The 27,847-nt window shown below is 31.6% G+C and overlaps 1 protein-coding gene across 1 annotated transcript in view; it reads right to left on the bottom strand.

Annotated features, from left to right (window-relative positions):
* Positions 1-20,548: 20,548 nt before the first annotated feature.
* Positions 20,549-27,847, bottom strand: part of LOC122808548 — an 89,587-nt gene continuing 82,288 nt past the window's right edge. Inside the window, exon 4 of the mRNA XM_044079502.1 lies at positions 20,549-20,649. Within this exon, the coding sequence (XP_043935437.1) occupies positions 20,549-20,649 (101 nt within the window). The remainder of the gene's footprint in view (positions 20,650-27,847) is intronic.

Here is a 27,847-nt window from a genome sequence, read left to right on the forward strand (position 1 = left end):
ACATACAGGAATCCTTTATAATAAAACTAATAATCTGTAAAGGTAGTAGTAATCCTGTATAATAATAATCTGTGCAGGTAGTACTGTATTTACAGGAATCTTTTATAATAATAATATTAATTATCTGTAGAGGCAGCACTTTGCTTACTGAATCCTTTATAAAAATAGTAATGATAACTTGTACCAATAGTACTGTACTTATAGGAATCCATAATAATAATAATAATAATAATAATAATAATAATAATAATAATAATAATAATAATCTGTACAGGTAGTACTGTACTTACAGGAATCCTTTATAATAATAATCTGTGCAGGTAGTATTGTACTTACAAGAATCCTTTATAATAATAATAATAATAATAATAATAATAATAATAATAATAATAATAATAAAATGTAAGGAAGTACTGTACTCACAAGAATCCTTTATACTAATCTGTGCAGGTAGTACTGTATTTACATGAATCATTATTAATAATAATAATAATAATATGTACAGGTAGCGCTGTGTTTACAGGAATCCTTTATAATAATAATTTGTGCAGGTAGTGCTGTACTTACAGGAATCTTTTATAATAATAATCTGTACAGATAATACTGTACATACAGTAATCATTACTAATAATAATTTGAACAGGTTCTACTGTACTTAAATTAATCCTTTATAATGATAATAATATGCACAGGTAGTACTGTACTTACAGGCATCCTTAATAATAATAATAATAATAATAATAATATGTACAGGTAGCACTGTATTTACTGGAGTCCTTTATAATAATAATTTGTGCAGGTAGTGCTGTACTTACAGGAATCTTTTATAATAATAATCTGTACAGGTAATACTGTACATACAGTAATCATTACTAATAATAATCTGAACAGGTTCTACTGTACTGAAGATGCAGTCAGCTCCAATACAGGAACCCACGAGAAAAACGTAATATTAATAACATCGACAACAGGACAAGCAGAACTCGACAATAAGGCACAGACCAGGAATTAAAACAGATGCAATTTAATCCAATAAGTCACACTGACTGAGCGCTTTCTCCAGTACAACTGGCTTCATCAGAGTCGTTAACAAAACACACCCAGCTTACCTTCCTTTAAATAACACAATGAGATTCAATTAATCAATTAAATCTTTCATCAATTATCAAAATTTTCAAAATTAATAAAATGATTGTATGTGTTATACGTTTTCATAAGAAAAAATCACCATAAATAAAATTGCATTGTAGTATAAAATCTTCTTATACACTATTATGCAAAAAGACCATACCAGTACCCATAATTGTATAACGTATTTAAAAATAACCATAAAGTTTATGATGTGTACAAAATGTATGTACTTAAATCATGTATTTTGTTTTTCAAAAAATTGAAATTCAAAATAACTTTATTAATTTGTACAAATTATAAAGTTGTCTTATTATAAAAGTTTAATAATCTAAAATGTGTTTGTAACAAAAATTTTTTTTTATATATGTAAATGTATAATCTGTTTGAATAAAGTTCACATAACTATAGTCATAAAATAATATTAATGTGTTTCTATTGTAAATAATTAATTGTTAAAACTTATAAACCTCAATACATCATATTGAATCTTTAGCAAAAATTGAATACTAATAATAGTAAAAATTGTTATCAAAACTATTTAGTGTATAACTACTTCTCAAATAATTTGTGCTCTGTGTTTCAATACGGGCTTTAAGGAGATACATTCATTGAACCCCGGAAACTTTGTGGCATTCAGTCTTATCTGCCACTCCATTTCACGTAGAGCTACACTGTTGTTGGTATCACAATTAATGTTTGATTTCACCCTATCAACTGTAAAAAATAAAAACTTTTTAAATTCATGACAGTTTTTAGAATGTAAATAAAGGGCATTGTGTTCGTCCATCCTTCTAATGGAACTACAATGCTCCCTTATTCTTTCTTTTAAACATCTCGTCGTCATGCCCACATAAAATGCCTCACAGGACATACAAGATGCTATATATACACAATTTCTAGTGGTGCAATTACATACACCAGGGCATGCGATGGTACGTTTAAAACCAACAACACTCAAATAGGTCCCCTCAGCAATATATCTACATGTTTTACATCTACCACATTTGTTCATACATGATCTTTTGTATCTATGACTAGTCTTCTCTAATATATCCTTCAAATTGTAGCCCCTAGCATATGTTATGGCTGGTGTTGTACCCAGTATTGCTTTTGTGTCTCTATTCAAAAAATGTTCCCAAAGACTCCTGAAATTGGCACACAATTCACGTGCCTTCTCATTGTATTTAAGTATGAATCTTGGGGTATCTTCACCCAAACTGGTGTCAGTCTGCTCATATTCCAAATTCACTACCTGTGTTTTTTCACCTTTATTTTTCAATATTGGTACAAATGTATTCCTTCTCTTCCTATATACCTCCTTTTTGATCTTCGTCAACATTTCTATGGGGTAACCCCTTTCCAAAAACATACCTATAAGTGTATAGATCTCTGCCCTGAAAGTGTCTTCATCACTGATTAGTCTAGATAGACGGACCATTTGGCCTTTGACTAACCCTCTCCTTTGATGCATCGGGTGACAGCTTGTAAAATGTAACATCGAGTTGGCATAACTCGGTTTCCTATATATAGTACTAATAAACTCAGTTCCATTTTTCAAAATTTTAATGTCCAAGTAACTAGCTACATCGTTGTCCCAATTGTAAGTAAATTTAAGGAAGTTAGATGTCTCGTTTAAATATGAAACAAAGTCAATAACACTTTGTTCATCACCTTTCCATACTATTAACAAATCATCCAGAAATCTGTTGTACAAAATGATGTTGCTATAGTATCTGGATCCAAAAATGTGTTCTTTTTCCCATGCCAATAAAACCAAATTAGCAAAAACAGGGGCACAACGTGCCCCCATTGCTACTCCAGTTAATTGTTGGTACATTTCTCCTTCAAATGAAATGTAGTTGTTCTTTAATATTAACTCCATCAAGTCATGACATAACTCCAATTTTCCTACATCAAAACTCGGACTAGTCAACAAACTGTCATAAAATAAGTCAAGGCCTTGTTGGTGTGGAATCACTGAAAATAAGTTGATGACATCAATTGTCAAAAAACTAAGACTATTCTTATCCGCAAGTTCTACATCTCTTAGTCTTTCAAGGCAGTGCCAGGAGTCTTTGAGAATGTGACTTGCGTCAACTAGTGCTTTCTTGCACATCATAAACTTTATGGTTATTTTTAAATACGTTATACAATTATGGGTACTGGTATGGTCTTTTTGTATAATAGTGTATAAGAAGATTTTATACTACAATGCAATTTTATTTATGGTGATTTTTTCTTATGAAAACGTATAACACATACAATCATTTTATTAATTTTGAAAATTTTGATAATTGATGAAAGATTTAATTGATTAATTGAATCTCATTGTGTTATTTAAAGGAAGGTAAGCTGGGTGTGTTTTGTTAATGACTCTGATGAAGCCAGTTGTACTGGAGAAAGCGCTCAGTCAGTGTGACTTATTGGATTAAATTGCATCTGTTTTAATTCCTGGTCTGTGCCTTATTGTCGAGTTCTGCTTGTCCTGTGGTTGATGGTATTAATATTAGGTTCTACTGTACTTAAATGAATCCTTTATAATGATAATAATATGCACAGGTAGTACTGTACTTATAGGCATCCTTAATAATAATAATAATAATAATAATAATAATAATAATAATAATAATATGTACAGGTAGCACTGTATTTACTGGAGTCCTTTATAATAATAATTTGTGCAGGTAGTGCTGTACTTACAGGAATCTTTTATAATAATAATAATAATCTGTACATGTAATTCTGTACATACAGGAATCCTTTATAATAAAACTAATAATCTGTAAAGGTAGTAGTAATCCTGTACAATAATAATCCTTTATAAAAATAGTAATGATAACTTGTACCAATAGTACTGTACTTATAGAAATCCATAATAATAATAATAATAATAATAATAATAATAATAATAATAATAATAATAATAATAATAATCTGTACAGGTAGTACTGTACTTACAGGAATCCTTTATAATAATAATCTGAGCAGGTAGTATTGTACTTACAAGAATCCTTTATAATAATAATAATAATAATAATAATAATAATAATAATAATAAAATGTAAGAAAGTACTGTACTCACAAGAATCCTTTATACTAATCTGTGCAGGTAGTACTGTATTTACAGGAATCATTATTAATAATAATAATAATATGTACAGGTAGCGCTGTGTTTACAGGAATCCTTTATAATAATAATATGTGCAGGTAGTGCTGTACTTACAGGAATCTTTTATAATAATAATCTGTACAGGTAATACTATACATACAGGAATCCTTTACAATAAAAATAATAATCTGTAAAGGTAGTAGTAATCCTGTATAATAATAATAATCTGTACAAGTAGCACTGTATTTACAGGAATCTTTATTAATAATAATAATAATAATAATAATAATAATAATAATTTGTGCAGGTAGTGCTGTACTTACAGGAATCTTTTATAATAATAATAATAATCTGTACATGTAATTCTGTACATACAGGAATCTTTTATAATAAAACTAATAATCTGTAAAGGTAGTAGTAATTCTGTATAATAATAATCTGTACAGGTAGTACTGTATTTACAGGAATCTTTTATAATCATAATAATATTAATAATCTATAGAGGCAGCACTTTACTTACCGAATCCTTTATAAAAATAATAATGATAACCTGTACCGATAGTACTGTACTTATAGGAATCCATAATAATAATAATAATAATAATAATAATAATAATAATAATAATAATAATCTGTACAGGTAGTACTGTACTTACAGGAATCCTTTATAATAATAATCTGTGCAGGTAGTATTGTACTTACAAGAATCCTTTATAATAATAATAATAATAATAATAATAATAATAATAATAATCTGTACAGGTAGTACTGTATTTTTGAGGAATCCTTCATAATAATAATAATAATAATAATAATAATAATAACATGTACAGGTAGTACTGTACTTACAGGAGTCCTTTATAATAATAATCTGGGCAGGTAGTACTGAACTTGCAGGAATCCATAATAATAATAATAATAATAATAATAATAATAATAATAATAATAAAATGTAGGGAAGTACTGTACTCACAAGAATCCTTTATACGAATCTGTGCAGGTAGCACTGTACTTACAGGAATCATTATTATGAATAATAATAATAATAATAGTCTGAACAGGTAGTACTGTACTTAAATGAATCCTTTATAATTATAATTAGGTAGTACTGTACTTACAGGAATCAATAATAATAATAATAATAATAATAATGTTTGTATCTTCGGCTTTTCCTGGTTAGGGGTCGCCACAGCAGAACTCCGGTCTGCTAATGATTGGCAGTAGATTTTTATGGTGCTGAGTTGCCAGCCCAATGCCCAACCTTCAGCGAAGGCACCCCCATTCACACATGTCTTTCGGAGGCCACTCAACCGCGGGAAGGACATGCAAACTCCACACAGAAGGCACTCCAGTTGAGAATCAAACAGGAGAACCTCTTGCTGTGAGGCAACAACGCTACCGTTGTACCACCGTGGCACTACTACTACTACTACTACTACTACTACTAATAATAATAATAATAATAAATTGTACAGGTAGTACTGTATTTTCAGGAATCCTTAATAATAATAATAATAAAAATAATAATATGTACAGGTAGCATTGTATTTACAGGAATCCTTTATAATAATAATTTGTGCAGGTAGTGCTATACTTACAGGAATCTTTTATAATAATAATCTGTACAGGTAATACTGTACACACAGGAATCCTTTACAATAAAAATAATCATCTGTAAAGGTAGTAGTAATCCTGTATAATAATAATAATCTGTACAGGTAGCACTGTATTTACAGGAATCTTTAATAATAATAATAATAATAATAATAATAATAATATGTGCAGGTAGTGCTGTACTTACAGGAATCTTTTATAATAATAATAATAATAATAATCTGCACATGTAATTCTGTACATACAGGAATCCTTTATAATAAAACTAATAATCTGTAAAGGTAGTAGTAATCCTGTATAATAATAATCTGTACAGGTAGTACTGTATTTACAGGAATCTTTTATAATAATAATATTAATAATCTGTAGAGGCAGCACTTTACTTACCGAATCCTTTATAAAAATAATAATGATAACCTGTACCGATAGTACTGTACTTATAGGAATCCATAATAATAATAATAATAATAATAATAATAATAATATGTACAGGTAGTACTGTACTTACAGGAGTCCTTTATAATAATAATCTGGGCAGGTAGTATTGAACTTGCAGGAATCCATAATAATAATAATAATAATAATAATAATAAAATGTAGGGAAGTATTGTACTCACAAGAATCCTTTATACTAATCTGTGCACTGTACTTACAGGAATCGTTATTATGAATAATAATAATAATAATAATAATATGAACAGGTAGTACTGTACTTAAATGAATCCTTTATAATTATAATCAGGTAGTACTGTACTTACAGGAATCCTTAATAATAATAATAATAATAATAATAATAATAATATGTACAGGTAGTGCTGCTCTTACAGGAATCCTTAATAATAACAATAATAATAATATGAATCTGTAAAGGTAGTAGTTTACTTTCAGGAATCATGTATAATAATAAATAATAATAATAATAATAATAATAATAATAATAATAATATGTACAGGTAGTACTGTACTTACAGGAAGCCTTTATAAAGATAATGATAATCTGTACAGGTAGTACTCTTCTTACAGGAATTCTTTATTATAATAATAGTAATAATAATAATAATCTGTACAGTTAGTATTGTATTATCAAGGAATCCGTAATGATAATAATAATCATAATCTGTACAGGTAGTACTGTTCTTACAGGAATCCTTTATAATAATAATAATAATAAAAATGTTGTTTGTCTTTTCGGCTTTTCCTGGTTAGGGGTCACCACAGCAGAACTCCAGTCTGCTAATAATTGGCAGTAGATTTTTATGGTGCTGAGTTGCCAGCCCAACACCCAACCTTCAGTGAAGGCACGCCCATTCACGCATGTCTTTCGGAGGCCACTCGACCACGGGAAGGACATGCAGACTCCACACAGAAGGCACTCCAGTTGAGAATCAAACAGGAGAACCTCTTGCTGTGAGGCAACAATGCTACCATTGTACCACCACTGCACTACTATTACTACTAATAATAATAATAATAATAATAATAAATTGCACAGGTAGTACAGTTCTTACAGGAATCCTTTATTATAATAATAATAACCTGTACAGGTAGTACTGTTTTTCCAGAAAGCCTTATTAATAATAATAATAATAATAATAATAATAATAATAATAATAATAATAATAATAAGTATAGGTAGCACTGTATTTACAGGAATCCTTTATAATAATAATTTGTGCAGGTAGTGCTGTACTTACAGGAATCTTTTATAATGATAATCTGCACAGGTAATACTGTACATACAGGAATCCTTTACAATAAAAATAATAATCTGTAAAGGTAGTAGTAATCCTGTATAATAATAATAATAATAATAATAATTTGTACAGGTAGCACTGTACTTACAGGAATCATTAATAATAATAATAATAATAATAATAATAATAATAATAATAATATGCAGAGGTAGCACTTTATTTACATGAATCCTTTATAAAAATAATAATGATAACCTGTACCTGTAGTACTGTACTTATAGGAATCCATAATAATAATAATAATCTGTACAGGTAGTAATGTACTTACAATAATCCTTTATAATAATAATAATAATAATAATAATAATAATAATAATAATAATAATAATAATAATAATAATAGTCTATACAGGTAGTACTGTATTTTCAAGGAATCCTTAATAATAATAATACTACTAATAATAATAATAATAATAATAATATGTACAGGTAGTACTGTACTTACAAGAATCCTTTATAATAATAATCTGGGTAGGTAGTATTGCACTTACAGGAATCAATAATAATAATAATCAATAATAATAATAATAATAAAATGTAGGGAAGTACTGTACTTACAAGAATAATTTATAATAATCTGTGCAGGTAGTACTGTACTTACAGGAATCATAATTATGAATAATAATAATAATAGTTTGAACAGGTAGTACTGTACTTAAATGAATCATTTATAATAATAATCAGGCAGTACTGCACTTACAGGAATCCTTAGTAATAATAATAATAATAAAAATAATAATAATAATAATAATAATTATCTGTACAGGTAGTACTGTTCTTAAAGGAATCATTTATAATAATAATAATAATAATAATAATAATATTAAAAATGTTGTTTGTCTTTTTGGCTTTTCCTGGTTAGGGGTCGCCACAGCAGAACTCCGGTCTGCTAATGATTGGCAGTAGATTTTTATGGTGCTGAGTTGCCAGCCCCACCCCAACCTTCAGCGGAGGCACGCCCATTCACGCATGTCTTTCAGAGGACACTTGACCACGGGAAGGACATGCAGACTCCACAGTGAAGGCACTCCAGTCGAGAATCAAGCAGGAGAACCTCTTGCTGTGACGCAACAATGCTACTGTTGTACCACCGCGGCACTACTACTACTAATAATAATAATAATAATAATAATAATAATAATAATAATAAATTGTACAGGTAGTACTGTTCTTACAGGAATCCTTTATAATAATAATAATTATTATTATTATAATAACAATAATCTGTACAGGTAGTACTGTATTTCCAGGAATCCTTAATAATAATAATAATAATATAAATAATAATATGTACAGGTAGCACTGTATTTACAGGAATCCTTTACAATAATAATTTGTGCAAGTGGTGCTGTACTTACAGGAATCTTTTATAATAATAATCTGCACAGGTAATACTGCACATACAGGAATCCTTTACAATAAAAATAATCTGTAAAGGTAGTAGTAATCCTGTATTATAATAATAATAATAATAATAATAATAATAATCTGTACAGGTAGCACTGTACTTACAGAAATCATTAATAATAATAATAATAATAATAATAATAATAATAATAATAATAATAATATGTAGAGGTAGCACTTTATTTACAAGAATACTTTATAAAATAATAATGATAACTTGTGCCTGTAACCTGTAGTACTGTACTTATAGGAATCCATAATAATAATAATCTGTATATGTAGTATTGTACTCACAAGAATCCTTAATAATAATAATAATAATAATAATAATAATTTATACAGGTAGTACTGTATTTTCGAGGAATCCTTATTAATAATAATAATAATAAGAAGAAGAAGAAGAAGAAGATGTACAGGTAGTACAGTACTTACAAGAATCCTTTATTATAATAATAATCTAGGCAGGTAGTATTGTACTTACAGGAATGCATAGTAATAATAGTAATAACAATAACAATAACAATAATAATAAGTAGAGGTAGCACTTTATTTACAGGAATCCTTTATAAAAATAATAATGATAACCTGTACCTGAAGTATTGTACTTATAGGAATCCATAATAATAATAATAATCTGTACCTGTAGTACTGTACTTACAGGGACCCTTTATAATAATAATCTGTACAGGTAGTATTGTACTTACAAGAATCCTTTATAATAATAATAATAATAATAATAATAATAATGATAATAATAATAATAATAATAATAATAATAATAATAATAATAATCTGTACAGGTAGTACTGTATTTTTTAGGAATTCTTAATAATAATAATAATAATAATAATATGTACAGGTAGTACTGTACTTACAAGAATCCTTTATAATAATAATCTGGGAAGGTAGTATTGTGCATACAGGAATCCATAATAATAATAATAATAATAATAAAATGTAGGGAAGTACTGTATTTACAAGAATCCTTTAAAATAATCTGTGCAGGTAGTACTGTACTTACAGGAATCATTAATAATAATAATAATAATAATATTCTGAACAGGTAGTACTGTACTTAAATGAATCCTTTATAATAATAATCAGGTAGTACTGTACTTACAAGAATTATTTATTAATAATAATAATAATAATAATAATAATAATAATAATAATGATAATAATAATAATATGCACAGGTAGTACTGTTCTTACATGAATCCTTAATAACAATAATAATAATAATAATCTGTATAGGTAGTACTGTACTTACAAGAATCCTTTATGAATATAATAATAATAATAATAATAATAATAATAATAATAATAATAATAATAATAATAATAATATGTACAGGCAGCACTGTATTAACAAAAATCCTTTATAATAATAATTTGTGCAGGTAGTGCCGTACTTACAGGAACTTTTTAAAATAATAATCTGTACAGGTAATACTGTACATACAGGAATCCTTTATAATAAAAATAATCTGTAAAGGTAGTAGTAATCCTGTATAATAATAATAATCTTTACAGGTAGTACTGTACTTACAGGAATCTTTTATAATAATAATAATAATAATAATAATAATAATAATAATTAATAGTAATATGTAGAGGTAGCACTTTATTTACAGGAATCCTTTATAAAAATAATAATGATAACCTGTACCTGTAGTACTGTACTTACAGGAATCCATAATAATAATAATAAAAATAATAATAATATGCACAGGTAGTACTGTTCTTACACGAATCCTTAATAATAATAATAATAATAATAATAATAATAATAATAATAATAATAATAATATGAATCTGTAAAGGTAGTAGTATACTTTCAGGAATTCTGTATAATAATAATAATATGTACAGGCAGTACTGTACTTACAGAAATACGTAATAATAATAATAATAATAATAGTAATAGTAATAATAATAATAATAATAATAATAATAATAATAATAATAACCTGTATAGGTAGTACTGTACTTACAGGAATCCTTATTAATAATAATAATAATAATAATAATAATAATAATAATAATAATAATAATAATAATAATAATCTGTATAGGTAGTACTGTACTTACAAGAACCCTTTATAAAGATAATAATAATAATAATAATAATAATAATAATAATAATAATAATAATCTGTACAGGTAGTACTGTTCTTTCAGGAATTGTTTATTATAATAATAGTAATAGTAATAATAATAATAATAATCTGTACAGTTAGTACTGTTTTATCCAGGAATCCTTAATGATAATAATAATAATATGCATCAGTAGTACTGTACTTACAGGAATCCTTGCTAATAATAATAGTAATAATCTGTACAGGTAGTACTGTACTTACAGGAATCCTTTACAAAAATAATGATAATCTGTACTGGTAGTACAATACTTATAGGAATCCACAATAATAATAATAATAATAATCTGTGCAGGTAGTACTGTACTTACAGGAATCCTTTAGAATAATAATCTGTGCAGATAGTATTGCACTTACAGGAATCCTTTACAATAATAATAATAATAATAATCTGTACAGGTAGCACTGTATTTTCCAGGAATCCTTATTAATAATAATAATAGTAATAATAATAATAATAATAATAGTAATAGTAATAATAATATGTACATCTGTACAGGTAGTACTGTTCTTACAGGAATTCTTTATAATAATAATAATAATAATAATAATAATAATAATAATAATAATAATAATTATAATAATCTGTATAGGTAGTACTGTACTTACAGGAATCCTTAATAATAATAATAATAATAATAATAATAATAATAATAATAATAATAATAATAATCTGTATAGGTAGTACTGTACTTACAAGAACCCTTTATAAAGATAATAATAATAATAATAATAATAATAATAATAATAATAATAATAATAATCATCATCTGTACAGGTAGTACTGTTCTTTCAGGAATTGTTTATTATAATAATAGTAATAATAATAATAATAATAATAATAATAATAATAATAATAATAATAATAATAATCTGTACAGTTAGTACTGTAGTATCCAGGAATCCTTAATGATAATAATAATAATATGTATCGGTAGTACTGTACTTACAGGAATCCTTGCTAATAATAATAGTAATAATCTGTACAGGTAGTACTGTACTTACAGGAATCATTAATAATAATAATAATAATAATAATAATAATCTGTACAGGTAGTACTGTACTTACAGGAATCCTTTACAAAAATAATGATAATATGTACCGGTAGTACTGTACTTATAGGAATCCACAATAATAATAATGATAATAATCTGTGCAGTTAGTACTGTACTTACAGGAATCCTTTATAATAATAATCTGTGCAGATAGTATTGCACTTACAGGAATCCTTTACAATAATAATAATAATAATAATCTGTACAGGTAGCACTGTATTTTCCAGGAATCCTTATTAATAATAATAATAATAATAATCTGTACAGGTAGTACTGTTCTTACAGGAATTCTTTATAATAATAATAATAATAATAAAATGTAGGGTAGTACTGTACTTACAAGAATCCATTATAATAATCTGTGCAGGTAGTACTGTACTTACAGGAATCATTAATAATAATAATAATAATAACAATAATAATAATAATAATAATAATAATAATAATATGTACAGGTAGTACTGTTCTTACCGGAATCCTTAATAATAATAGCAATAATAATAGTCCATAAAGGTAGTAGTATAAATTCAGGAATCTGTATTATAATAATAATAATAATAATAACAATAATAATAATAATAATCTGTACAGTTAGTACTGTACTTAAATGAATCCTTTATAAAGATAATGATAAAAATAATAACTTGTGCAGGTAGTACTGCATTTTTCAGGAATCCCTTATGGTAATAATAATAATAATAATAATAATAATAATAATAATAATATTAATAATCTGTGCAGGTAGTACTGTACTTACAGGAATCCTTGCTAATAATAATAATAATACTAATAATAATAATCTGTACAGGTAGTACTCTACTTAAAGGAATCCTTAATAATAATAATAATAATAATAATAATAATAATAATAATAATAATAATAATATAAAATAAAAATAAAACTTCTATTTAAAACAATAAAATAATAAATAATAATAATATGTAGGATAGTACTGTACTTACAGGAATCCTTTATAATCTGAGCAGGTAGTACTGTACTTAAAGGAATCATTTATAATAATAATAATAATCTGTACAGGTAGTACTTTACTTACAGGAATCCTTTATAGTAATAGTAGTAATAATAATAATAATAATAATAATAATAATAATAATAATATGTACAGTTAGTACTGTTCTTACAGGAATCCTTTATACCACTACTACTACTAGTAATAATAATAATAATAACAATAATAATAATCTGTAAAACTAGTTGTATGCTTTCTGGAATCCTGTATAATAATAATCTGTACAGGTAGTACTGTACTTACAGGAAACGTTTATAATAATAATAATAATAATCTGTACCGGTAGTACTGTACGTACAGGAATCTTTAAAAATAATAATAATAATAATAATAATAATAATAATAATAATAATAAAATGTAGGGTAGTGCTGTACTTACAAGAATGCATTATAATAATCTGTGCAGGTATTACTGTACTTACAGGAATCATTAATAATAATAATAATAATAACAACCATCTGAATTGTACTTAAATGAATCATTTATAATAGCAATAATAATAATAATATGTACAGCTAGTACTGTTCTTACAGGAATACTTTATAATAATAATAATCTATAAAGGTAGTAGTATACTTTCAGGAATCCTGTATAATAATAATAATAATCTGAACAGGTAGTACTGTACTTACAGGAATCCTTTATAATAATAATAATAATGATAATAATAATAATCTGTACAGGTAGTACTGTACTTACAGAAATCCTTTATAAAAATAATAATGATAACAATAATAATCTGTACAGGAAGTACTGTTCTTACAGGAATCCTTTATAATAATAGTAATAATAATAATCTGTACAGGTAGTACTGTATTTTCCAGGAATCCTTAATAATAATAATAATAATAATAATAATAATAATAATAATAATAATAATAATAATAATAAAAATCTGGACAGGTAGTACTGTATTTTCCAGGAAACAATAATAATAATAATAATAATAATAATAATCTGTACAGGAAGTACTGTACTTACAGGAATCCTTTATAATAATAATCTGTGCAGGTAGTGTTGTACTTACAGGAATCCTTTATAATAATAATAATAATAATAATAACAATAATAATCTGTACAGGTAGTACTGTATGTACTGGAATCCTTATTAGTAATTATAATAATAATAGTAATGATAATCTGTACAGGTAGTACTGTACTTACAGGAATCCTTAATAATAATAATAATAATAATAATAATAATAATAATAAAATGTTGGGTAGTACTACACATACAGGTATCCTTTATAATAATTTGTGCAGTTACTACTGTACTTACAGGAATCATTAATAATAATAATAATCTGAACAGGTACTACTGTACTTACATGAATCCTTTATAATAATAATAATCTGTACAGGTAGTACTGTACTTACAGGAATCCTTAATAATAATAATAACAATAATAATAATAACAGTAATAGTAGTAGTAATAATAATAATAATAATAATAATAATAATAATAATAATAAAATGTAGGGTAGTACTGTACATAGAGGAATCCTTTATAATAATCTGTGCAGTTAGTATTGTACTTACAGGAGTCATTACTAATAATAATCTGAACAGGTACTACTGTACTTAAATTAATCCTTTATAATAATAATAATCTATACAGGTAGTACTGTACTTGCAGGAATCCTTAATAATAATAATAATAATAATAATAATAATAATAATAATAATAATAATAATAATAATAATAGTTTTATTTATTTATTTTACATTTGTTGACCGGGCTGGTCTGACTGGATATATGTCAATTTTCAGCAGAGGCCTGGGAAGAAAAGCTCCAATGAACACAAATAATAGTTATTTTACATGACAGATTTAAAAATCAAGCTACATCTTAAAACAATTCTTTACATTACTTTGCATTTCTTTACATTGCAGGTTTAAGATTATTTGTACATGTAATGATTTAGGGAATAGTACAGGAACATTAAAGAAATGACATGAGGTTAATATATGATGATTTAGGGAATAATACCTGAAGATGTTAGGAATGACAAGAGGTTAATATATGAAAACACACATTCTTTAAAGGTTAACAGAGAAGCACCTACTTGGTTAGTCAGAGTTAGCACAATGGCATAACCAATGTGTTTTGAGGTATAAATTCAGTTTGTTTTTAAAAAGTGATTTTGAGGAAAGCAAGGTCAGGTCACTAGGGAGTGAGTTCCTGGTTTTGCCAACCATGTTAGAGAACAAGGAGTCACCAGCCATATTGTTGGTTTTGCTTAGCTGTACAAGTAGTTTGTTTGAAGAGTGTAGGGTCTTAAGATTATTGTAGGGGGTGATAAGGTTAGTAAGAATTGGGGTATTAGTAGTTTGGTACAGGATTTTGTGTGCAACTGTTATTTGGTTATATAATAGTTGGTTTGGTAACTCTAGCCATCCTAGTTGTTCTAGATTATGACAGTGATGGGTTCTGAAAGCAGAGCCAGTGGAAATCTGGCAATATTGTTATAGGAGATTGCTAGCTTGTTAAGGTTAGTTTTACACAAGTTGGTAAATATAGGGGAGGCATAGAAGAGAGCAGAGATTAAATTGGCAATGGTAGTCCTAGCTGATGGAGTCAAGAAGGGTTTTATCCTGTAAAGGGAGCTGATTTTTTTGTTGACTGTTTTTATTGTCTTGCTAATATGAGCGTCAAAGTTGAGGTTGTTATCAATTAAGACTCCTAGTAGTTTGGTAGTGGGATCAGGAGATATGATAGTACTATTGTTTGATATAACAGTAAAGTTAAGTGGGGAGGCCCTATGAGTTGGAGTGAATAGTAAGAGTTTTTTTTGGGGGGGGGGTTCAAGATGAGGCAATGGTGTGGAAGCCATTTTTCAACTGTATTGAGCACCTTTTGGGTTAGAGTCCGTAAAACAGATGGAGAAGTAGCTGAGCATACTAATGTTGAATTGTCTGTATATTGTATACAGGTAGCTTGTGGAATTACAGAATGTAGGTCATTAATAAAAATAGAAAATAGGAGAGGACCTAATATAGAACCTTGAGGGACACCAAAGGCAATGGGAAGGTGGGTGGATAAGTTATTATCCCATAGTACAGCCTGCTGTCTATTATTTAAGTAGGATTGGAACCATTGTATGGCCAGTGAGTCTAGTGGGAGGGTTTTAAGTATATTTATGAGTAGCTGATGGCTAACCACATCGAAGGCTTTAGAGAGATCAATAAACAGGGCTGAGGAGAGAATGTTATTGTTACAATTTTTGTTAATGCAGTCTGTTAAGGATAAGAGGGCAGAGGTGGTGCTGTGAAATGGCCTGAAACCATGTTGACAATTAGCTAGTAGGTTGTTCTGGGTAAGGTAGTTTAGCAGTTGTTTATGTACACATTTTTCCATAATTTTTTCCAAGGGTGATAGTACAGCCATGGGTCTGTAGTTTGATAACTCATTGGAGTTACCACCTTTATGTAGGGGGATAATATGTGACATTTTCCAGCTAGATGGGATGGCTCCTTCAGTTATAGTTCTATTAATCAGGATAGGTATGGGATAGGCTATGGCTTTTGCAGCTTTTTGTAAATGTTCTGCTGGTAATAGATCGACTGAGGGGTGGTAGGTTTGAGTTTGTGAATAGGGGTACAAACAAGGTATGTAGGAACAGGTTGGAAGTGAAATGAGGAGAGTGAGCTGAATATAGCACTATTCAGGCTAGAGCTGTCAGGAGATAGTTGGTTGGCAAGAGATTGGATGGTCTCTGTAAAGAAAGTGTTAAAGGTATTGACAATTTGTTTGGGGTTTTCATGGTTAGTGCCTGATGGGGTTGGTGTGACAGAATGACCAGGGCTTAAAAGTTTATTGATGCCTGTCCAGAACTTTTGAGGTTTGTTTTGATGGGTTTGCTGGAGTTGATAGTAAAAGTTTCTTTTATCTAACAGAATGGTCTTTTTTGTATAATTTCTTAACTGTCTAAATTTTACATGATCTGCAGGGCATTTATAGTACACCATTTGGCCCAGACTTTATTTCTAAGTAGGATTTTTTGTTTGGTTACTTTTGAGATCCTTGGGGCTGGTTAAATCTTAGTTCTTATAGTACGTATTGGTGTACGGCTGTGTAAAATGGCTAAAAATTTTATGTTAAAGTATTTTACTGCTTCCTCCAGTGGAAGATGTTTTAGGGCTGACCAACCACATGCCCTCAGTTCACTTTGGAATATGTCAGGGTTAAAATTTTTGTTGCTCCTTACTGTCTTATAGATGGATAGGTTAGGAATGTCAGTCTTATGCCTGATTGTAAAGATGAGAGAGTGGTCACTTAGAACAACAGGGAGAGTCCCTACCTTGTATAACTGGTGATGACTGTTAATGAGAATCCAGTCTAAAGTACTGTCTCTGTTGTTGGGTTTGCTGGTCCTTGAGGGGGAGGTAATGGTTTGAGTAAAACCATATATGTTAATGTGGGTAGTAGGTTGTTCAGAGGTGCAGTTATTCCAATTGATATTAAAGTCACAGAGGACTATGGTTTCCTAGGGATAGTTAGTGGACAGCCAGCTTAGCATGTCTTCAAGGGTATTAGTATTATTTCCTGGGGGAAGGTAGACACAGATGATATAGATGGCTTTACATTTATTGAGCTGAACCTTGGAAATAATGAACTCAGCATTAGTATCTAGAGGTGGTTTGTAGTCAGCAGAGGTCACCTGTAGTTCAGATTTGTATAGGATAGCTACCCCCCCCCACCCTTCTTAGTTATACGGTCTAGCCGTAGGATATTGTATCCAGGTGGTATGACTTTATTGTCTTGAGTTACTGGTTTTAGCCAAGCTTCAGTGAGGCATAGGTTGTCAAATGAGTGAACATCCAAGAGAGCATGTAGGTGGGCAACCTTATTATTTATACTCTGAATGTTGAGATGGGCAATCAATAGTGAGTTGGGGGGGGGGGTCTGGTGAGGGTCTGTGTGTGTGAGGGTGTTGGAGTAAGGAGCTCTGGAGAATTTATAGAATTTGGTCAGGGATTTGGATGTATGTCTCCATCTATTAAGAAGTATTTTTGTATTTTAAATGTTAGTTTTAGGACTATACATGTTAGGTTCTGGTATTTCTTTGCTTTTGAGTTATTATACCTGATATGAGTCAGTCTGTGATATTTTGCTAGTAGGTGGTTAGATGTGGAGAGTATGCTATAATGGTTCTGAGAGACTGGAAAGGTCAATGTGGTGGTTTGCTTAGTGGGGTGGTGGAAACCTAGATAGTTGAGGTGTTCATAGAAGGTAGATAGGTAAGGTATAGTTAACAAATGTAGGAGTGAAAATAAGAGTAGAAGCTTCAGGTGTGATATATTAGATATCGGCATTGTGGAAGTATTTGGAGGTAGGAAATGGTGGTTAACAATGTATGAACTGGGTGTGTGCAAGGTAGTAGCACTTAAATGATTTGGCCTTTGTGAGTGGTTGTAAGGAATGAGGGTGTGGTCAGGAGACAATAAAAGTAGAAGTACTGGGGCGGGTGGGAATTGGGGGTTGGGTAGGGGAACAGAGTGAGCCCGCAAGGCGAATGAACCGGGTAGAGCCAAGGTAAGGAAGAAGATGAATGAGAACAATCAGTGGAGTGCTGACTGCTGTCAGTGGGTGTGGGTGGAGATAAGTAAGAAGATAAGAAACTGAATAGTAGTACTAGTGGATATAGTAGTAGCTTGATTAACAGGGACTTTGGAAAGGTAGAGTGGAACTGCAATATAAGCAAGAAAAGAACATAGATGCCTGTGAGCTATGGTCTAAGACAACAGGATCAATGTTAAAGGAAGGTAGAACTAGGAAAAGGGTGCCAACTAGTGGGCAAACCCTATATTGCAGCAGTAGCTCTTCAATGGAGATAGCAGGTCTGGGAGTGGGGGAGGGAAAAGCTTGGAGAAAAATAAGGTGGATACAAGAGGGGGGAAAGTGTTGGGGCTAAAGAGTAATGAGGGGTAAGGCTGCTGGCTATCCTTGCTAGAAGGTGTGCTTAAACACCTGGTATTATTTTATGCAAAATAACCGTTACAGACATTAGTAGCAGAACACATACTTTCTTGCTTCCTTGAGGGATTGATGCTCAGGGAGAAGTTATGCTCTATTCCTGGATTTAGGAATGAGACAGTAGGAATACTTTTAGATTATGGTTTGTGGTCATTAAGCAGGGTACATTTGCATACCCTGTACAGGAAAAATCAGGATGAAGAGCTGGGTACATATAGTGAGAGAAAAAAGAAATGTGGTGAAGAAAACAGTATATTAAAAAGTAGGCAACTAAAAGTGGTACTAAGCAGGTTAAAAATGTATATAAATGCAGTCAATAATTATAGTAGCAGTGCCTTGGAAGTATAGAACTAAATAAGCCTGTTAGCTATGTTAGGTGGTAGTATTTAAGCTATTAGAGCAAGAATAAAGAGCTGATAATGGAAAAACGCAAGCACACAGTGGGTTCGGTATAGTTATCTAGGTAAGGTTTTAACAGTGCTATAATGCTAGTGTACAGATTATATACTATAACACTATTAACCTAATTTAAGGACTCTCAACTGGGTAAATTACAGTTCAAGGTAGAGAACAAAAGCACATTAGCCAGGTATATTGTCTTTTTCCAGAAAAGACCAGAGAAACCATAAAAGTGTTCTGGGTAACAACTTTGATAAGGTGTTGAATAGTACAGATAAAGCCAGGTAGATTCAGTTTTACAAATTAAGTACACAGAGATATCTGAACTATTCCAACTGCCAACTAGTAGGCAATTCTTAAAACACTAACATTGTGGGGCTAGTTAGGTGCTTCACATTGAGTTTTACAACAGTGAATATGCAACAATCTCCTTATGCTTATCAGGTGCTGAAATGGTTACAAAAATTAGGCCCGGAGAAAGCACTATACTTATACCATGTTGCTACAGTTAACAAACACAAGAGCAGCTAAATTAGTTCAGTGTGTCTACACTTTATATGCAACACGCCACCTAAATTGGTGGTTTCCTTATAAGTATACCACATTCAGCATGTATTCAGCGTGTATACACTCTGTATACAACACGCTACCTAAAAATTGGCAACCCATGTGCTGGGACCCAGTCAAAGAGCACATAGTGAGCATATAGTGAAGCACTAATTAGTGTCTATGTGAAGGGTTCAGGAATTGAAAAACAAATGTGTAGTGCATTTCCTAACAGCTTGGAGCAGTCACTACAAGCCTGGAGCAGCCACTACATGCAAGCATCCTTTTGTCAGGGGCAACCCCTGAGCACTGCTTGGTGTAGGGACTTGGTCAGAGTCATACAATAGCAGACAAAGGCTGAGGTCATCAATCCCTGTACCGCAGAAGCAGTTCATAACTGTATTTTTCTGCATTAAGTACCATATAGAATGTTGCAGTCCAACACACTGCTTGATACACTTGTGTGCCTGGAAGAAAAAAGCAGAGTAATTAAAATGTATTCACAGTTATTTTTAACATTAAACTTATAGACTTCATGCTGTCCTGTTTATTTATAGACAGATAAGAAACACACTGTTAGCAGTCAACAAAACAAGGAGACCGAGGATTATGCCAAATGAACATGACTCATGATGGTGTTACTGTTCGTTACAGTTAGCTCCTTCCATTACACCATCATTACAGTGGGTTACAGGAACTATTTATATACATAAACAACCATCAATTACAGCCAATTGCATGACTGAATACCTTAGATGTCTGCCTGAGAGCAGGTGAATAAAAACATTTATAGATAATTAGTCAGAAATGTATCTCATCTCTCTGCTATCAAAACGTGAAACCCATTACAAAGCCCCCCCCCCCCATTTCTTAGCTAAAATCAGAGACAAAGACCCAAAAATCAGGAATAGATTTTAAGTGTTTCTCTTGTATACTTAAAAAGTTGCTAGAATAAGAAGCTTTGCATATTTTCTGAAGAATACAAAGGCTGCAACTCATGCCTATCACTATTTAGTGATGGAAGTTCACAACAATTTATCAGAAAGCCAGCAATTTTACAAAGACTGGACAAAAACACCTCTCAACTTCTTTGCCTGAGAATTGTGAACAAAGCCAAATATAACAAGGAAACAAATGCTTTGATTTTTAATTCCATTTTTTCTCTTTGCTAAACATGCAAACTCACTGTACAAAGTTTCTCATTTCAGGAATCATCCAGGAGCACTGTCTGTCAAACCCTGTACTTTTCACTGTAGGACACAGTTGGTTAACAGTGTAGTCTTAACTGCCAGACTACTCTAATTTGACTCACATTTTCTGAACAGCTGTGACACCCTAATGACCAGCAATATTGACTTCCTGTTATCCTGAATGATTTATCAAAAAATAAAGATAAGCAAGGCAGTTAGTGCAGTATATTAAGGATATAAGCTCTTAATAAGCTGTTGCCTGTAGACAACAGTACAGGGTTTGATTCTTTTTAGCTCCATCTACATACTATATGACTTTGAGCAAGTCACTTAACCAGACAGTACTGTGTTGGTGAATCAAGTGTGCATTTTCTGAATATTACTGACCAACTGTAATCCTCAGTGACATTTGTACCTAAACTTTCTGCCTGTAATTCAGTAATCTTCCATCCATAATGCAGTAATCCATCTTTGGAGGGAAAATGCAGCAGTAATCTATCTCTGGAATGGGCTATGAATTAGTAAGTCATCCATGATGCAGACAGAAGGAGACACACACACACACACACACACACACACACACACACACACACACACACACACACACGCACGCACACACACACACTTTCTCTTGATAACTGCACCTCTGACTACCCTTTTAATCTGGCACATATGCTAGCAATCCTTTATATGATGCCTATATTATCCATATAACAGCTGATGCTATATTACACAGCAATTACTGATAGATTTTCTTTCATCAGACATCTATCTAATATCAGCTTTATTACTTTTTTCACATTTCTGTATGTTTTGCCTGAGTACTTGTTTGTCTGATTTATGTCAACATCTTTACATACATATTCACACTTTTTCCAGTTACTCATTGCCTATGCTACATAGCATAGTTAAACCATTATACCTGCCCTTTTTGTTATAGAAACTGAAATAGAAATATAAAAAAATAATTAATTAATAACCATGCTTCCATATAATTCTATATTTGGAGTTTTTGTCCCTGGAATTCCCTTCTAAAGAGGCTCTGCTGCAGAGTGGAATGTGCATGATAAACAGCACACTGAGACACACACACACACACACACACACACACACACACACACACACATACACAGATACACACACAGAGATACATGCACATACATACACAACACACACACACACACACACACACACACACACACACACACACACACAGATACATGAACATACATACACAACACAGACACACACTGCATTCTCGCTCTGATACTGAATCCACACACACTGTGATCTTGCTCTTCTGAGTCCATCTGAAACCATTGTTCTGCTGTTAAAAAGAAGACCCTGACCACTCTTACTATACCACATCTTCTTCTTTGTGCAAACTTTCCTTTCCATGTTAAACAAATCTCCTGCTTGTGCTTTCTGGGCTAGATGTGCTGAAGTTGAAATGGATGTGGATGGGCCCTCTTCTCAAATGACATCACCTACGATTTCCAGACTTGCTTCAGGGCTGAATGCCAGGTGCTTCTGGGCTAGAAGGTACTGGAGCTTTTTTTTTTAAAGACCAGGCCAGCCTAGGTCACCTTTTGCTGGATCCAGCCTTGAATGACCCTGGTAACTGTGATTAAAATAATAAGGTTATATATTTTGAGATGACTCAAGTATATAAGTCGTCATAATGATAGACTTGGTGTGTTAACATCTTTCTAAGTTGCTGTTTTGCAATCTGCCTGTGTAATCTTCTAGCAACATAGCTCAGTTAAGGTTTACTTGGGTCATAAAGTGTGTTGTGGTAAGATTCAGCTATAGTCTGTCAAGATGAAAATTATTCTGAAAGGGCCTAACCCTGTTACCAAGGATGCCAACTCAGAGACTTTTTAGGCAAGGAATTTGATAGCACACCAGAAGATTGCACCTTCATCTCAAAGTCACATTCTTGAGGAGTGCCCCCAGAAAACATGCTTGAAGATCTAATGGGGAGAGAAACTTTGATGCCATGAAAGACAGACTAATTTAAAATTGATGTCTTTATTTTTCTTTCTCTGTTTTTCATAGTTTAAACACACAGTTGTAACACAGTTGTAAACTATATTTAAGCTTGGTTGTGCAACAGAAAATATACTTTGAAATTACCTTTGTATGATGCAACAGTGGTAGGAAATTGTATTTGTTCTCTTGTGTAGAATAGAGAAAATGTGTAACTATTCTGCTAGCAAAAATGTAGCAATTGTGTAATGAAATTTAATCACTGTTTCTAGTTTAATAATGAATTAATTGTTTGCTTGTAATTGTAGGAAGACCATAACATGGAACACTCAGATTGTAAATGGACCAGGTACGAGAACATAAGAGCAACAACGTCTGGGATTCAGAAAAATATAACACTAGGGTAGTAGTACTTTTCTCCTGCCCTGCTACTACATATATCTCTGACAGGAAATTATATTTCTAAACAATCTTAAACAACTTAATTGAGTGAATTCCGATAGTTCATGCTGTCATTGAGGATTGTATCAAACAATTTTTTTACATATTCCATTATTTTCCTGTCAAGGTCTTCATGAGAATTATCCATCACTGTATCCAGCCATACAATGAGTCATACAAAGGTAACTTCACAAGATTCTGCATTTAAAATAGAGGTACGTTTAGTACTAACTAACATTCATGAATTATCACTTAAGATAGATAAATTGAACACCAAAATTGAGGATTTTAAACAGAACCATTTCCAACAAACGGAACAAATCAATGAAGGTCTGCAGCTACTGAAGACCCAGATATCAAGGATAGAAGATTCTTTAAACAACATAGAAGGAAGACTGAATGAGGATGAAAACAATATTGAGTTCCTGTTAAAACAAAATACTTTTCTCCTAGCCAAAATTGAAGACCTGGAAAACAGATCTTGCAGGGATAACATCCATCTGTTTGGATTCCCTGAAGGAACTGAAGGTAATAATATGATTATTGTTTTTTCTTCCTGGTTCCCTAAAATGTTATACTTACCAGAAGCATTCTCATTTTGAATAGAGAAAGCACATAGATTCTTAATTACTCCTGTATCTGAAAACAACACTTCTCTGAGATCTATTATTGTTAAATGTTTTCCTCTCAAGAAAAATAACTTGCTCTTAAGACTGCCTGGGCTAAATCACCATTCAAAATAGAAGGAAATGCCATTTGTTTTGACAGTGACTATTCTGGAACACTAATATCCAAGAGGAAACAATTTCTTCCTCTCATTAAAGAACTTAAATGGACAATTCCAGTGTTTAAAATTTGGGTCCAAACTTCTGCTGCCGAAAATAACACCCACTTTACCATGTCACTCACATCCCCCCCCCCCCCACAGTGTCATTTTTCTTTTAAATATCCTGTATATCTTACATTCTAATCCCGTTTTGGCTCCCAGTATCAACTATCTTTGGTTTTTACATTCCTATCACTTCAGTCGGGCCTTACCCTTCTAACTTTTCTGCATCTTTGCTCCCCTTGTCTCTGCATGGGGAATAACTGCACTGCTGATCAAGCTGTGTCTTTTCTTTAGTATCCTGAGTTGTCTTACTGTGTTTTTTTTTATTTGTTAATTTATTTGCTGATATGCTTTCTGCATGAACTGCAGCGAACGATCATTTTAAAAACCAAATATTTATTGCGACAAGTAGTTGTAAAGCACTTACAAGTGTGTGCAGTTTCACTTATAAGTGTTTAACAAATGATGTTTACATGAAAACTTTGCTTTTAAGAAGTATCTTTCTTTGTGCTTCCCTTTTGCAGTTTTTAAGCCAGTATAAAATGATATGCTTCTTTGTTTCAGACTCTGTATCATATGGAAAATGCAACTTAACAAGAGTCATGCTATTTCAGCAACTTTCTAAGTTTATAAGAGCAATATTTAAAATCTGTCCATATTTTTGCTCTTTTGTCCCCCCCCCCCCCCCCATATTTTGGGCTTTGTCCAGATTTTTTGTTCTAAGAAGCTGAGAGGTATGGAACTGAGTTCCTCTTAATTTTCAACTGCTCTTTATATTAAAATTTTAGCTTTTAGAATGATCTTTCATTGTGGTTTTACTGTCAGGAGCAGTTCATAAGCACTTACAAGCAAAACATCTATACCTGTTCTTTATTTTTTGTTCACCCCTTCTTTTAGGCCATGTTCAGATTTCTCACTCTGAGAATGAGAGATATGACATAAGGTTCCTGTTATAAGTGGTTACCAACTGCTCCTTATATTAACACTGTTTTTACAATGATCATTCATTGTGGTTTGTTTCTATAGTGACAACAATGAATGCTCATTATAAAAAGCAACATTTTGATCAGTTTGTAGCTACTTGTAAGTAAAACAATTGTCCCTATTTTCAGTCTTTTGCCCACCCTCCTTATTTTAGACTATGTCATATCATTTGAAAATCCATCCTAAGATGAGTCTTGTTATTTTAGCACACAAATACACACACCTGATTTAAAATGTAGTAGTATAGCTTGTGAAAATAATAAAACTACAGTTAGCCAGACAATAATTTAAAATAATTATCCAAAACTGTACAAGTGTAATATTTCATACTATAAGAGTAGCATTCCTTTTCAAATGCACTGCAGTTGGATGTAATTTAGAAAGAGCAAAAGAATGCACCTATCATGATGACTGACTTGAGCTTTCTGGTGATTAGGGCAACAGAAGTAAACCTGACTATTAGAAGCTTTAGTTTAACAACACTCCTTATATGAAAACATTGGTTTTAACAACTATCGTGCATTGCAGTTTGTTTCTACAGTAACCACAATGAATGATCGTGACTGCTGGTGACAAATGGAAAGTATCTGACATGTTCACTTACATTTATGTGAAGAAAGGACAATGGCTAGGATTCAGTAAAGCCAAATCATTGTGTCAGAATAGTGTAGCAGCTTCTGCATGGAAAATGGCCACCGAGCGATCCAGTAAACAAGGCTGGAGGTGTCCACGAGTCTGCCAGAACTATTCTAACACGGACACCACTGAATAATGCTAATTACCTCATTTGCTGATGAAAACCATGCAAATGAGGTGAATTAGTGATTCAGTAAGCAGGCAGGCATCCGTGTCAGAGCAGTGTCTGTTGCAGAAATGTATTCGGTTACTAACCGTGTACATTTCTGCAAAAATCAAAACGGGGGCATGACAGCTGAAAGTAAAGCATGTATTATGACTATTAGACATGCCAATGGCCAAACATATGGCCATTGGCATGGAAAATAGTTTACAAATTATGAAAATCAAAGGGGTTTTTTTGGCCAATTTCGGCCATTTAAGTGTAGCACAGTGGCGCGCAAAAGAGATCGTGCAGAAAATAAAAGAAAATGTAAAAAGAAAATTTTTAGGGAAATCTGAATTTTGCCATTATAGTGGGTAGCATGCAGAACCTAAACGATAACAGGTAACCATTGTAGCTAAGGAGATAGGCTCCAGTGTAATGGTGTAACAAGGGACTAAGGCAGTGGGGTATGCAAATTAGCTAAATTTATTGAATAGCAAAATGGGAGACCGTGTCCACCTGCACCTAACCATGTAGGAGCTGTAATGCTGTAGTGTAATCAGGAGAAGCAGCTAACATGAAAAGGGGTGTGTCATGCTTGGTGTAAGCACACTGTAGCTCTGCTGTCTCTGTTTGTGCTCAGCTAAGCACAGCTAAGCAAGAGGTGTGTGTCTGAGCTAGTTCATGAAATCCTAAGTATGTTCACATCCCTGGCAGGGTCCTTTCTGCTCAATAGTGTTTACTATAGCTGCAGGGGTTTGTGTGGAGCGCCACAGGGCTTAAACACAATGGATATTAAAAAAAAAAAAAAAAAAAAAAAAAAAAAACAACAGGAACCAACAGAAATGTTTACATTTGAGCAGCGGGTTTGTGCAGCATGCCACTGAGCTTAGAAGGGGCAGAAATGGGAAGAAGAAAAAATGGGAAATAGCACAATAAAGGCACTCAAGTACAAATAATATAGCTGGCAAATGGAATGTATCATAGTCAGCCAATCACACAGGCAGCATCTGCAGCACAACAGTATAAAGTATGGAAACACCTTACAGTCTGTTTTTTTCCACAAACTCTGCACCATTGGTGTACACACTCGGGGGAATTTAAACTGACAAAATGTAGGGGCTGCTATCACTTTGATACATCAGTATGTGCTAGAGGCTCTGGGTGGTGAGGAGGATAATGTTGACAACTGTCCCAGACTGAGGAAGAGGAGAAGAGTGTTCAGACCCAGGGTAACCTACCAGGGGCTACATGATCTCAAGATACTGGGGCACTACAGGGTGGACAGGGACTTACTTCAGCAACTCTGCGAGCTGTGCCAGCCTCACCTCAGACCCAGAGCCAACAGAGGGGAACCCATCCCAGTTGAAACTAAGGTATGTGTAGCATTAAGAATACTAGCTACAGGTACCTTCCAAAGACCTACTGAGGACATCATGGGGGTCTCATAG

The sequence above is a fragment of the Protopterus annectens genome, chromosome 8.part0 (assembly GCF_019279795.1).
Source record: "Protopterus annectens isolate FY-2018-M chromosome 8.part0, PAN1.0, whole genome shotgun sequence".
NCBI lineage: Eukaryota > Metazoa > Chordata > Ceratodontiformes > Protopteridae > Protopterus > Protopterus annectens.